Genomic DNA, 15,209 nt, shown 5'->3' with positions numbered 1-15,209 from the left:
AACTAAAACTTTTAACTAAAGTTGCACTTTTAAAGGTTTTATTTGTCTCACCCTCGCATAAGCAGCAAAGTCAAATCTTAAAGTGTGTCAGCTTCAAAAACATATTCAATAACAGTTGAGGACAATGTTTAAAATTTTCCATTTTATTACTTTAAAAAACAAGATACATATGAATATAAAAAAAAATTAAACAAAACAAAACAAAAAAACCTTAATTCAATGTTACAAACAACTATACTGCAGGTAAAAGCTAAGAGCTAGTGTTACACCAGACAAGGAAACTGATGTATTGCCTATTGATAACAGTATTCTTCACACAGAAACGGCCTATTTCTCCACAGGGGCGGGAACAGAAGCGCAGTTTCCCGCAATGAAGAGGAGAAACACACTCACATCTCGACAACAGAAAAACAGTGGCTTGTTACTGAATAAAGCTATTCTTCTAGAAGTGTCAGTGTTTAAGTCACATGGATCCTAACGCCAAACAATTCACATCCTACAAAAATGGCTCATTGTTTTAAAGAGTTAGAAAAAGCCCAGACTGGGAGCATGCAGGTTGTATATGTGTGTTTATATGTGCATGTGTCAGTGTGTATATCTGTGTGCGTGTGTGTGCGTATTGTGTATATGGACATTACTAGTTTGGCTCTGACTATAAGCAGAGCATCTCTACAGCTCCCTACCCAACAGAGACAGGCCTGAACATGCCACATGCCAGCTGCCCAGCCGCCACACTGATTGAGAGAGAAAGAGGAAAAACAAGGACTCAACTAAATACCAAAACAAGCAGTTTGAACAATACATCTTTTGTGCACGTCATCTGAATTTTACATTGTGCACCATTTGGCAAAGTTGGGGTCGAGCAGATAGCCAGTCCCTGCTGTTCCTCAGCAATGCCTCAAGATCACAGATCAGCTTGTCTCACTCAGTCCGTCCCCAATCAGAGCAGATTCAGAAAACGCAACTCGGCGTTTATTCAAGTCAGTAAAGGGCAACATCTGCTAAAAGCGTACATTTCACCTTGGCGGTCAATAATGCTCACATTAACATTAATTCCAATTTCATCACTATTTCTAAAATATTTTGAATTTTTTTCAAGCATTTGAAAATAAATTAGCAGAATAAAATGTTCATAATCGTTTTAAATAGAAATCCTTTTTTTTCTCCACACATATTCTATCTGTGTTAAAATGAGTACTTAGTGCAATTCTTAACATGCTTTAACCATAAGACTGGTGTCTGTAACAAATAGGAATTTTTCTTTTTTTTTTCACTTATCAAACTTTTAGGTATGTTCAAGATACCATCCACTATATAACATCCCATGTTCCTCTCTAATGTGAGACCTGGAATAACACACAAATACAAACAAACCGAAGACCACAACACACTTTAAGATTCCCTTTTCTAAAATGGACATTCTGTTATCAGTCAGCATGTATCCTTACACGTTCATATATACTGTACAGATATTTCATATACACTCTAAATCCATCATAAAGGAATTGTTACTATATTCGGAAATTAGCCAACATTTCTCAGACTGATCAAAAGTGATCAGTGTTTTAGATGAAACGTTTTTATATGCAATTTATTAGAACTAACAAATACAGTTTATGTTGGATATTCAGGAACTTTTACTTTGCTGTTAAGGCTTTGGGAGACAGTGGAGGTTAAAAAGCAACAAATACTCTCATCTCAGGTTTCAGAAGTATTTTTTCGTATAGTATAATCCTCATGAAGATTACAGATAACACTTTTGGAAAAATACTGTAGCATGAATCTTCTATTGCAGACCATCTGTTGTTTTATCCAATCACACATACTTTATGTTAATAATTTCACTGAAAGCAGCTCATCAGAGTAGCTACAGGGCTATAGACATTAAGCCATTTATTGTTTTTGTAATTATTTTATTTTGTCTGGTCTGATTAGTAAAGAGACAACATAATGCACTCAGTGAAAAATCAGTGACAAGAAAGAATGTTTAAAGAAGATAAGTATGTGTTTGCATTTCCTGCATCAAATCTCATTGTTTCTGCATCCTGGTCCACAAGTCTAAGTGGTAAAACGAAGCACCACTATAATCATAACCGCTTCACACATTTATAAATGTGAAATAATACCAGCATTAAGATGGAACTGCTGACACTTTCACATCATGTTAATTGCTTATCAGATTACGATTTCTTAGATTTTAAGGTCGAGCTGTTTACTAAAGGTGAATCTACTGTGCACCATCTCTAAAAGTCACCAGCTCGCCTCATGACCACAAGTTCCCTTGTTCCAGCTCCTAAACACCTAGCAAATGTTGGCTAAAATCCTCCAAACGCTCCTTTAATAAAGATTAAAAATTCAAAACAATTAGTAAAATCTTGACTCCTTCTGTTCACATGCTGTACATAAACAACTCGCTTGTAGTTTCACTGCTGATTAGATACCGAAAATGTTATGGAAAGCTTGAACTGGTTTAAGGCTTACAGGCTCTCTGCAGCTGAAGGTCATACTGTACTGCAAAAATACTGTAACCAACCACTTATATCCAGCAGGATGTGCTGCATGCTGAATGGGTTAAGGCAAGGTGCGAGTTTTTGTGTGCCTCTCCTCTCCAAGTCAGTCGGTATCACAGGGATGCCTCCCAAAAACAACAAAACAAAAAAAAAAACAACAACAAAAAAAGTAGTGCAAGTAGGAAGACTTGAGTTTGCTTCAGGAGTAAAAGTGGACACTCACTCACGCACCACACGGATTCAAAGCACCCAGACTCTCCACGGGATGCAGTGTGTGCAAATGATAATAGTGGACTCACATTCAGATTAATACTGCTCAGAGTTGATGAGTTAAAAAAAAAAATTTCACATGCAAAGATTTTCTGAATTTCTCTTCCCATAGGTTGAAGGAGGGACTACAAAAATCACCCTGTGTTTAAGGAGAGACCAGGGCCTGGTGTCCCAAAAGCACCACACTGTTATGTACATGTGAGAGCCATTCATTTACAATAGGATCATCAAAAACAAGTTTTGTACTTGGACACATTCAGGAAACCAAGTCCTATTTGACAAACGTTAGGAGCATAAATCTAGGATTGGGTCAGTATAGAAATATGCTAGCAATCTGATTTAAAATCAGCACTCAAAATGTAAATCTAAGCCTGGAGGGTTATATGATGCCATAGCTAAAGACTGGAAATATGTTAGGGTTAAAAAACTATACAAAGATGGCCATCATGATCCTGGTTGTTACGTATCCAGCCTCTCACAGCCTAAACGCTAATTCAGTGTTTGCATTTAATACCTAATTAGCATCAGTACATAATCTCAAACAAAGCCTTGTATATAGCTTAACATTTAGCTAAAAACAAACAAACAAACAAAAGGCCCAGTAACACTCTTTACACAACAGCTGTCACTAGCCTGAAAGAGTCAAACAAATTTCATTTAGATGTTTAAATCTTTAGGTTTCATCCTGTCAGGAATAAAGTTAAGGGTAAAGCAATTCCCTTCCATATGTATAAACAATCAGATCTAAAATCAGTCTAAACATTTTTGTTTTGTTTTGGGGCAGGGGGGTTTGGAGGAGATTGATGCTTTAACACTGAGGCACAAAACAAAACAAAACAAAAACGCCAATCTTCCTCCCAAATGCACATCCATAATGTAACTGGGTGTAATAGAAATATCAATAAGAACAAATGATGTAGAGATGCTTCAGTGTTAGGAGTTAAAACAACTAAAAAAACAACAACAACAATTAATTCCTTCATTGCTGCATGACACGAAGGTTTCTACCAAACTTCAAGAAACCCATTTAAGAAAAACGAAAAAAAAAAAACTCTGTTATGAAAGTTATACATAATAAAAACAGTGATTCTAGACATTATTAATACTGTGTTTTACTAGATGGCAATTGTTTTTAGTCTTATAAAAAAGGACATCACTACGAAAAATGCATCAGCCTTTTAAAATATGCAGCGCTTCAATATAAAGTGCTTCATTACATTGTTATTTCTTTTTTTTACAGTTTCTTATTAAAATATTGTATTCCCTGGAGTGAAACCATAGTAAACATGTTACACATTGGTAAAAATAAACATTTTGGAATGTCTTTAAAAAGTCCCATGTCCGGCTTTTGGTCAAGCTGAACTTGTTCCAGGAGCCTAAGAGGAAAACAGTGATTACATTTTTATTACAAACCGCAGGAATAAATAAACCTGTTAATTGCATGAAAAGCCTCACAATGACACAAAATGAGAGCGCGAAAAGGAGAAAAAAAAAGAAGAATGAATGAATGCAGGCAGGAATGTAGAGACAAATGAGAGGACATGCTAGGACAAGCAACAATGGACTGCAGGACTGCCTTGAGTCTTTAGTGGTCAAAAAAACACCACAAAAGGATTCGATTTGTTTGTAATCCTCCACTTGCATATTATTTATAGAAATGTCAATGTTCTCATACGAATAGAAAAGCATAACATTATCAACCAATCCAAAACAACAGATCCAAACAAAACAAAATGCCCACAGAAGTGTAGCTTAACGACTGAATAGCAAACAATGCTGAACCAAAACGCAGTGCAGTTAATGGCAGCATCCACAGGGCTGGAACATGACTCACAGCCAGCGTTTTGGTGACTAGTGTGTACTGTACGCTGCCTAAGCTTGTAATGCTGACTCCCCCACCCCCACCCCTTTCACACACACACACACACACACACACACACACACACACACAGCCACACCCCCCTTTCACACACACACAGACCCAAATACACACAGATACACCGTCCTCCTGCTGACTGCGGCTCATTTTCCAGCCTGCCAGTTCCATTTCCTGCATGGTCGAGCTCAAAAATCTCTCCTTTAAAAGCGACATAGTGACAGTAAGGCCACAGAGAAAAAAATATTATTTACAAGGGCACTTTTGGTACAAGACAGCCAGCAATTAAAAAACAACACAGTCAAGAAGGACAACAGCAAAATTAAAAGTCCATGCATAGAAAAATAGAGTCTGTTAGTGCAGAATGAAGAAAGGACAGTAATAGTGATAGAGAGTGTTAGTTAGAACGTGGCCGTGCTGGGTGTGTTCTGAAGCAGTGAGAACAGCAGGAAGAGTGTGAGCGTAGGTAGACACACACAAACGAAGATGATGAAGTCTTGACAGAAGCATATGACGAGCAAGTACTCAGACTGTATCCAGTCCACCAACACACACAGCAGCAGGTAGTAGAGTAGGAACTCCTGCAGGACTTCCCACTCACATCCTGCCGGTGACACGTCCACACTCACCATGGCCTTCATCTCAGTCAGTCCCGAATCCAGTCGAGAGCGAGATCGCTTGCTGCTCCGTCCGCGCTCTGCCGGCGCCACCGACCTCCGGCTGTTCTCAACAAACTCCTGCAAAATGACATAGCTGGAATTGTTCGTTGAAATATGGACAGATTAACAAAATAGCAATATAAGTTACTAAATGGGTTAATAACAATAGCAAAAATTGCAAATGATTTTCTCAACCCACATCTTAATGTTATCATGTTAGTGGCTCAAAGATCCTAAATATCTGGGGTGGTTTTTTTCCCCGGTAAATATAACAACACATCAATTTGCAGACTATAACATTATTAATCTTCAAGCTCAGCTATATCACCTTAAGTACACAATCGATCTCAACCAGATACACCGTTCAACTTTCTGGCAGACTTTCTATTTAAAGTAACTGAGTAAGCTCGTTACAATTTCCTTCCCAAATCTGGACACTACTGATTTTCAATGATAGCCACCTAATAATACAGCATTTTATTAGATTTAATTTAGATGTTGGGCTTTGTTTACATTGGGGTCAAAATGGGGTCTTGTATGTGACATTTCATTTTATAGACCTCATGATTTTCTGGGTAGAATTTCTTTTAATAATAATGAAATTTGTGGTAGAGCGGCCTTATGGGTTCGCCTTCTACCCAAATGATGGCAATACTCGCTGTGCTGTTCAGTGTAAAGTGGTGTTTATTTACAGGGTGCTCAAGTGCTAAGTCCAAAATATTTACAACTCCCAGAAAAGAAACAGTGGAAAAATAAAGAAAATCAAAGAAAATCTGAGGGAAATAAAGAGAACTATATACAAAAGATACAGCACCTACAATTGTGCATTTACTTAATATCTTCTCCAACTCCGATAACTCCACCATCCACACCTACAACTCCCACCCCGAACTGAAGTGGGAGACTGGTTTTTAAAGGGTAAACCCTCCCCTCGGACTCAACCATTTCTCCCAGAGGGGTTGGAACTTGTAACCAGCCATAGAATGGAGTTATATATATATATATCATAATAAATAAGAAACATAATAACAATAGAAACAATAGTATAAATAATCCTTCTTTCAATATTCAGGACAGTTTGTATTAAAATATATTAGTTTTATGGTTTTATTTGCTGGGATCAGTAAAGAATTCTGTGCAAGACTCACCATAAGGGCTTTGTCCATAAAGAACTCTTTGCCAGATGTGCCGTCATTGTATTTGGTGTCGATGGCGAAGCATAGAAACAGCACGTCCACAACGATCTCAAAGATGGACAGGAAGCAGTGGGCCACCAGAAAGGCGAACAGGCACACGATGATGAGCGGCAGTACCCACTCTGCGTAGTCCCTCTGATAGTTTAGAGCCAACACTCCTGCAAACGCTGTACATGTTACAATCAGGACCTGAAAACAAACACACACCATTTACTTATTTATTATAGAATAATCAACCTTCTTGTGTTAACAAAAAAAATTGGATAATAATGCAGTCAGTTTCAATATGATACTGTTTACCTTGCCCAGAAAAAGCACAAAGTCTCCCACGGTGTTGATGGCTGCCACCCTCAGAGCGTTTTCCACCAGGATCACAAATGCATCACGTGCCGACGTGCAGAAACTGGTGCCATTGATGGCCGTCGCTGCATACGCATTCTAACACAAGATGGAGAGAGACAACACTTGCCTTAAACTCAAAACATGGCAGTCATCTGGATTCTTCAGTTTTACATTTATAGCATTGGTGCGACTTACTTTTATCTCATTTATACAACTTATCTCACAACCTTTTGCTCAATGGTACAAACATTCATTCATTTCTGTTCATTTGACTGACAATGACTAATATGCATAAATATTATATTTATATTATATATTTATCATATAATATATAAATATTGTAACAAGGTCAATCAAAAACAAATTACTCACAAAAACCAATTCAATCACTTTTGGTTTCTGGTTTATTATTATAATACAATGTCAACAGGATGTTCATTTAAATGAAGGTAACTGGTATGGAGTTATGTGTAGAACATGTGAAGAAAAGCATTCATTTTGCCATAAAACTGGTCTGCAATAAAAAAAAATAAATCAAACAACATGGTATAAAAAAACACCAGTCAAATGAATTGCCACAAAATTGCTAGTGTACCATAAGAATGTACCATGTTTGTTTCAGTAGGTAGAAGAGTAAATTCATTTCATTTTATTTGTATATCACTTTTAACAATGAAGATTTACAGAAGTATGCGTATTTAGATTTAATCGAATTTAAATAGATCCCTAATGAGCAAGTTAGAGGTGGTGAGGAAAAACTGAGGAAGAACCTCGCGAGGATCCAGCCTCAAAAGGAAGTCAGTCAAAAAGTGCAATTAACTACAGAGAAATTCATTCTAGCTTTTACAAGAAGACTATTTACTCCAAGTTAACAGCTTGTTCACTGATAGAGACCTGAGTGATAGAGACTGTTCGTATCAGCCCAATGCCAAAGGGTAATTAATGCAAAACACACATTCCTTGCTGAACAAACATTACTCATGTGGCAACGGTCAATCATCACTGTACCTGATTTAGATAATTGAGGCACTTCTCCAGACACCATAGGCAACAAATACACGCCTTCAGCATACAGCGTGCGCATGCATTCTCCTGGAGAGGCAAAACAGACATGAAATGCTAAATGCTAAAATATGAAATGCTAAATATGTTTAAAAAAAAATTATTGTATTTAAATACAAATATTTTTAAAACATTGTTTAAAATATGCACAAATTAAATTACAAGTATAAAGATATAATTAATGATTGCTTTCTTATTATATTAACATTTTCTGATAATATTATTGTAATATCATTATTAAAAATAAAGAAATGATTCATTTATATGATCGATTTTACATCATTCATCTTGATCAGTTGCATAAATGAATTATTAAATAAAAAATCGGAAGAACTGATCGTCCCGAATTTCAAACCATTACGGATAAAATTAGAAATTCATTTAAAAGTGAGTTGTAATCACAGTAAATGGGAGCTCGCAGGAGAGAACATAAAAAGAAGAAAAATATTGGCATTCATTTATTATTCGGACAACTACAATAATGTTATGATTTAGATTACGTGTTATGCACATATTAAACTTTCATGACCTTGATTTAGTGACAATACAATAGACTACAATTAGTGCTTGCTTGCTTTTATGTGGCATCGTATCATGTGACCTGCTTTTTAATCTGCATTCTCTATTTCAGACACTACAAAAAAAAAAAAAAAAAAAGTCTCAAATACCTGTACTTAAGAAAATTCTGGCAACCTCTGAAGAGTGAACTTGCACGAAGGTCATTTCAATAAACTAAATGGTAGCTGTTTAGCACCACACTGAATACAGAAGACATTGCCTGATAAAACACTGACTATTTTTAGCTTGATGTTTCCATAAATAAGGAAACATAGTACATTAATAAGATTTTAAAAACTATCTATTTTTTTAAATTAACAGGAATAGCATTTGAATGTAAAATTTGTGCACCCCCCCCCAAAAAAAACAACAACAACAACAACAAAAAAAAAAACAAAAAAAAAAAACAATTGAACTATACATTCTATAAGTTCTGCATAGTCTAGCTGTATAACTTGGTATTATTAGAGAATATATTGTGAGTGCAGGCTGCTGTGGACTGACCTTTCCTTTGAGCTGATTACGGATGTAGATGAGGATGAGGCGTGGGATCTTGACCAGGGTTATAATGAAGGAGCCCTTGGCCACGGTACCCAGGTGGTAACGGATCAAACGAAACACAGATGACAGGATGGGCGTCAAAGGGAGCTTGTTCTTGTCCCTACACAGAGTTAGTGAATTGCAGATTAATTTATTCAGGTTATTAAATCCATGCATATTTTGTCTTTTTCTCTCACTGGAGAAGGTAATTTGATTTGATGTTGAACCATCAAACAAGTGATTTGAATCTAAGAGCTCACTAAAGAAACTAAACATAATCCGTCGAGATTCGACTGTAAAAGTAGTTTTAAGCCCTAAGATTTTAGAAAAAAAGCAACAAAGATTTATGGCATATTTTCAACCAGAATTTACAATATTGTTTTGAAATGTTTTCTAATGTTACATTAGATCACGACATTAGCGTGTGTGATTGGGGCAGAGATATATTCGGTATATTCACAAGTGCCAGAATACTTTATAGTACTTTATCAAAATGATACGTAGATTTTACTTACAAAACTGTTCAAATGTTTGGGATCACTTGAAAATGTTTTTAGGTTAGTTTAAGGACTAGAGCTTCAGGAGTTACAGGCTCATAATGGTCAGAAAAAAATGTAGTCTTTTTTTTTATGGTAAGAACTTCGCTTACCATCCTGTGAACTACTGCTGTCATAGAACAGGGACTGGGAACTGGTTCTAACAGAAAATGGAGTGTGAGGCTCCAGTACAACTGGAAAACATTTCCAGTTTACAATTTCCAAGTGATCCCAAGCTTTTGAACGGTAGTTTATCCTGTATCAATATTTCAGAAGTAGAACAAACGGCTCTCTAAAAGAATGAATTTTTTTACTTCCTCACATGGCTTTAGTGGAAATTTACTCATATGTGTGAACCTCTATGACACATTCATATCAGCTGATTACTCAACTCCATGCACCATTTTCTATCTTTTGAGACTCTTAGTCTGAAACAGCACTCAGAATCTTATTCAGCATTAAGTCTTAGTTTTGTTAAAGTTTTTAATCCTAGTAATATTCTATGTATTAACTCTTCTTTCACTGTGCGATTTAGTAGCACCGGAATGGTTTGCTCTTATTTGTTAATGATAAATATTTCGATTGTGTTTATTTAGAATCTGTCTGAAGTAGCCTATTAACATGTCCTGATATTACGAGTGTACTTTGAAAGCAGGTTATAAGAAATAGAACGTGATATTTAAAGCTTTGCTTGAAGTGAGGAAAAAAAAACAAAAACCAATTTACAAAGCAGGTTAGAAAAAACCACTGTGCAGAAAAAAGTTTAAAATGTCATATACCCAGTAGTGCCGCTGTGCCCACGGCAGTGCAGGTATGTACATGAAGAGGAAAATATCAAATAGAGCAAAGAGCAAGGAAAAAAATGTTTCAGGTGCAACCAAAGTGAACACTAATGTTGTGCTGCAGCTGTAGACCTGCTAACCCCAAAGCAAAATAATGCACAGTCCTGTAGATGGGAGCGGAGGGAAAACGCAGTAAACTGTAAAAAACATTATTGCAGTTTTGATTTCGTCCTTTAACAAACTTAACAAGCGTTATTTATACATAAAACCGCAGTACCTCACTGAAAATTCTATGATTTGAAGCAGTTTAAATTACGATTTGTCATGTACATGTTTACATACACTCGGTTGCAGAAGTATGATTTAAGAATTGCAGATTTTGTGTGATAGAATTCTACAGTAGTTCCTATGCAAAATGTGTGATATTTGACAGGTCTATGGAGGAATAGAGCTTGCAGAGATACAGTGAACAGACCTGGTAAAGTAGTATGTGACCACAGCTCCAGCTACAGTCATCTGCTGACAGGCCAGGATGAACTCACTTATCCAGATGAGACCCACGGCATGGTACCAGGTGAAGTACTGCAGTGGGCCGCTCAGTCGGAACTCAGTCAGTCCTGTCTGCTCGCTCTTCTCTGGGTTCCCTGTGATTAGGCAAGGATATGTAAAAAATAGAAAACTTGTAAATCCTGCTGTGGATTTTGCAATTTTGTGATGAAATTATTCAGAAATAACAGAAAATCAAGGAACTCTAAGATTATATAGATTGCATTTTTTTTTAATTATGAGACTTTCTGCAGATCTGGGGCAAGCCGCTTCATGTGTCATCATCACATCACGACGCATTCAGCCAAAGCCCTCTTTGATTCATGTGCACTGAACATGAGTTATGAAAGAAATGAATTAGATATGTGCATTCACTGGTAGGAGTTTAAAAGAAAAATCATGTGCTTGTAATTCAAGTAACAGAAAAAGCACAATAAAACTCAAATTTGCATCACAAATTTAAAAAAAAAAAGCATTTTAGGCAGCAACCATCACAAAAAACTTCACTTGTCAAACAGCACATCTGCATAATTCCAAAATAATGGTGAACTGCAGTTAGAACTTATTATAAGAGAAGCTGAGATAATTTCCAAACAATTTTATGACCCAAATTCAGAATCAATTGCCCTGTGGAAATATCACAATTTTAAATGTCAAATAAGCACTTTAGTTCTCTACATAAGGACTGCAATCATCAGGATTCATAAAGGTTAACAAATGTTGCCTCCACCCCAGGCGAGTTTGGGCTGGTGTGTGTGCTGCGTAATTAAATTTCTTTGGCAGTCAAAATAACCTAGAAAATAGAACAACATCTTCTCTACCAGTCTAATGGCAGCTCATGTTATAGTCAAGCTCAGCAGCCTGCCTGCCATTGTAATGACATTTCAGCTGATGTGTAATTGTCATACAAATAACTGTAATGGTTTAATTGGTTTTCTTTTGATTTTCTGCCACTCGTTAATAGCTGTGTAATAATCCACAGCAAATCTGTTTGCTGAGATGTTCTACTTGTTATGTTTGCTGAGATGTTCTGCTACACACACACACACACACACACACACACACACACACACACACACACACACACACACACACATTTTATCTGATTATCTGAGCTCAGATATCAGCCAGGTTCTAAGGTCTATTAGGTGATCCTGAAGATAATTAGTGTTGACAGTTTTGTTCACCAGTTGTTCCGAGGAAAAGGAGTACTAGGATCCAGTAGACCCAGAAGAGAAAAAGGGCGAGAAAGGTGCAGAAAGGCTGCAGCACCAGCAGCGGCAAGTGAATGAACACCTTCCCGGCCACATGGAACAGAGCGATGGTCAGAGCCACTCGCTTCCTCATGAACAGCATCAGCAACAGTAAGATCACCTGAAAAAAAGCAATGCTGTGAGCAGAGGGATGCAGAGAGGACATTAATGGCTAAATATTATAGTCAGGAAGTGATTTGCCACTAAGATTTGTTCATAGGCTGTGTACATTACTTACAGCCACAGCCCTTCTCACTCTGTTTTTTATCCTCTTTGTCTATCTCCCTTTCTCTCCATCTGTCTTTCTTTCTCACTCACTCGGTCTGTCTCTCCCTGTCCCTGATTGTGTTTCTTTCTCGCTCTGTTTCCCTCTCTTGTGTACTCTTTCACTTTCTATCTCTCACTCACTGACTGCCCCCTTTCTCTTTCTCTCTTTCTCTCTCTCTGACTCTGCCTGTCTCTCTCATCTACATCTATCTGTCTCTTACTCTCTCTCTCAGTTTCTCTCTTTCTTTATCTCTCTGACTCACCGTGAACACAGTTGCTGAAGTAGCGTAGACCAGCAGTCCATGAACGTCGTCTTTGGAAGCAATGGTTTCTTCATTTGTTTCTTTTGCTTCCTTTAAATCTGTAACCACAGTCTCGTTCGCCTTCAGCCTGTGGTCTATATATAACCACCACAGAAAGCTGGTGCCTCCTACAAACACACAGCACACCATCTTTTTTCACACATAAGCTCCTGAAATATCATACCAGGTCTACAATAACTCCCACAAATATTAAGAAATACCCATAGCTGATTTCAACAGTGTGGAATTGGAGCATACAACAATCTCTGCTACAAGTGAACATGTTCCCAAACATATACCTTCAGCTGGGACAAATTCCAATCAGAAAAGAATAAGGTAAATAAAGAAAATGCAAACTTGCCTAGTGAGCCAAGCACCACAAGAACAGTGAGAATCCACACCAGGACTGCAGAGATATAGCGAATAATCACCATCAGGATCATGGAGAGCACTGGAAGCAAGCACATCCCACACACATGCATGTTAGAGAGAGATATTCATAGAACTACCACAAACCAAGCTTCCTTTACACCTTAGCTGCGAACAAAATAATCACATCCCTCATTTTAACATCAAAAACTTGTTGAATTGTTGTTTCATCACCACTGAAATATGTCATTGTTATACACAAAGAAGATATGTCAAATCCATTAGAATATCAAAGGATGACATGTGGCAGCCTGGGAAATTTTCTTTCTTCTATATATAACTGTAAACACAATAGGTTTTCCTGAACTGAACCGACCTGAACCACAAGTAAAGATAGCGTTTGCAAGGTTGTTTACCTTGTGATACAGGAGATTGCATACGCATTGCAGTTCAGGAGTATCTTGCACATTTTTTACAGCCAATTTTTGATTTCAAACTGAACTGATTAAGCTTAAATGTATTGGTATAGCCATTTCACTATGGCAGCTAACTAACTAAAAATGATCAAGGCTTTAGACATCTTTAATCAGGCAGTTTTTTCACACTATTACTGCATATTAGACAGCATATATTTATGCCAATATTTATTATTCTTATGTTGTGTGTCATTAATATTGTTGAACTTAACTTAGCCTCCCATGCTAAAGCATTGTCATGATAAGAATCAGCATTCTAGCACAGACCCATATACTATTTATTTATTTTCTATCATTATCAGGGTACCAGTGTATCCAGAGCTAATCCTAGAAACACTGTGCATGAGGCAGAAATACAACCTGGATGGCCTACCTGTTTAATTGCAGTCCAAACCTAAAGCACTAGAAGGTGTGAGGGTACAGGAGAACCCATAGCAACCCCACAAAGAAAACGCAAAAGAACTAAACCGTAGCTCACATCCGAACCATTAACCAAGGAGCTATGAGGGTTTATCATGTTCCCCTGTATCCTCCCTCCTCCTAAAACATGCTGATAAACCATGCTGATATATTTTTAGTCTATTTGTTAGGACTTTCTTATTAGTTCAGTGACTTATCAGTGAATTTAAGAGTGCTTTGATATGCAGAGTTTAGTTCATCTGTACTGTACCTAACCCTGCTGTGTTTACCCCTCGGTGGAGTTCTTTGAACAGGTGTAAGCACAGCAATCACACGCAGGTAAGGACCAAAATAATCACTCTAATAACACTTGCCTCTTCAGTTGTTTCTTTAGCTACAGTTTCATCTTGTGGTCTATATATAACCACTACAGAGAGCTGATGCTTCCTACAAACACACAGCACACTGCTCACTGCTTCCAAGCCAATTCTAGCTCTGTTTGATTGTACCGCGAAAGTGATTTGACCCTGAATCAACTCAACTGCAGGCAGCATTTTTTAGACACGAGCCGCTACACTAAACCGACAACACACTAACTTGGCCAACAAAAAAAGAAAACGAGCTGAAGTGCTGCAAATAAAGATAGATAAAGATATCTATATGTTAGCAAAGAAAAATAACAAAAATTAAGAAATGCTGGATGCAATAGCATCATGTGTTCCGTGCTCAAACGATTGAAGTCGGTTCTAATTTTACTCACCAAATTATTTTTTTCCCCTTTTCTGTCACTACATATCTAATCAATAAACAAAAAGGTTATTATTTAGGTCATTGTTGCATTGTTAATATTATTGTGTGTGTCAAATATTACAGATTCATCCTGCCATCATTTTGCATATGTGTTCGCTGCTGATTAATGACACTTAGAAAATTGTGTCTCTCGAAATTCCTCTGGTTAGCTAAAGGTTCTTATTTTCTTAAAGAGATTTTACCAGGAACCCTTAATGAGAAAGAAACATCCTGCTGTAGGAGTCTACGCAGAAGTGTTCAAGAAGCATTAAAGGTGCTTGTGTGGATTATTACACTACTGTTATGTTTATATTAAAAGTCAAATATATAACAAATATGCTTAATTGTGCCTAATGTGACTTACATGATTATTTTACAAAGACATCACATAGGCTTGCTGCCTTTTCACTTATTTCTGCATTACAATTTAACTTGTTATATGTAAGTTAAATGTTTGTAATGCGGCGTATGATGTTA

The 15,209-nt window shown here is 37.0% G+C and overlaps 1 protein-coding gene across 2 annotated transcripts in view; it reads right to left on the bottom strand.

Moving 5' to 3' along the window:
* Positions 1–127: 127 nt before the first annotated feature.
* slc44a1b (solute carrier family 44 member 1b) overlaps positions 128–15,209 on the bottom strand; it is a 29,898-nt gene continuing 14,816 nt past the window's right edge. For both annotated transcript variants that reach the window (XM_047819917.1, XM_027173108.2), the window contains exons 7-16: positions 13,061–13,150; positions 12,661–12,827; positions 12,065–12,251; positions 10,807–10,975; positions 8,978–9,134; positions 7,862–7,945; positions 6,812–6,949; positions 6,464–6,700; positions 5,286–5,393; positions 128–4,156 (exon numbers count right to left, since the gene is read on the bottom strand). In XM_047819917.1, the coding sequence (XP_047675873.1) occupies positions 4,133–4,156; positions 5,286–5,393; positions 6,464–6,700; positions 6,812–6,949; positions 7,862–7,945; positions 8,978–9,134; positions 10,807–10,975; positions 12,065–12,251; positions 12,661–12,827; positions 13,061–13,150 (1,361 nt within the window). In that variant the 3' untranslated portion in view covers positions 128–4,132. The remainder of the gene's footprint in view (positions 4,157–5,285; positions 5,394–6,463; positions 6,701–6,811; positions 6,950–7,861; positions 7,946–8,977; positions 9,135–10,806; positions 10,976–12,064; positions 12,252–12,660; positions 12,828–13,060; positions 13,151–15,209) is intronic.

Source organism: Tachysurus fulvidraco, chromosome 10 (assembly GCF_022655615.1).
Source record: "Tachysurus fulvidraco isolate hzauxx_2018 chromosome 10, HZAU_PFXX_2.0, whole genome shotgun sequence".
NCBI lineage: Eukaryota > Metazoa > Chordata > Actinopteri > Siluriformes > Bagridae > Tachysurus > Tachysurus fulvidraco.
The sequence above is the reverse complement of the archived record's forward strand: the minus strand, read 5'-3'. Positions and strand labels throughout refer to the sequence as shown.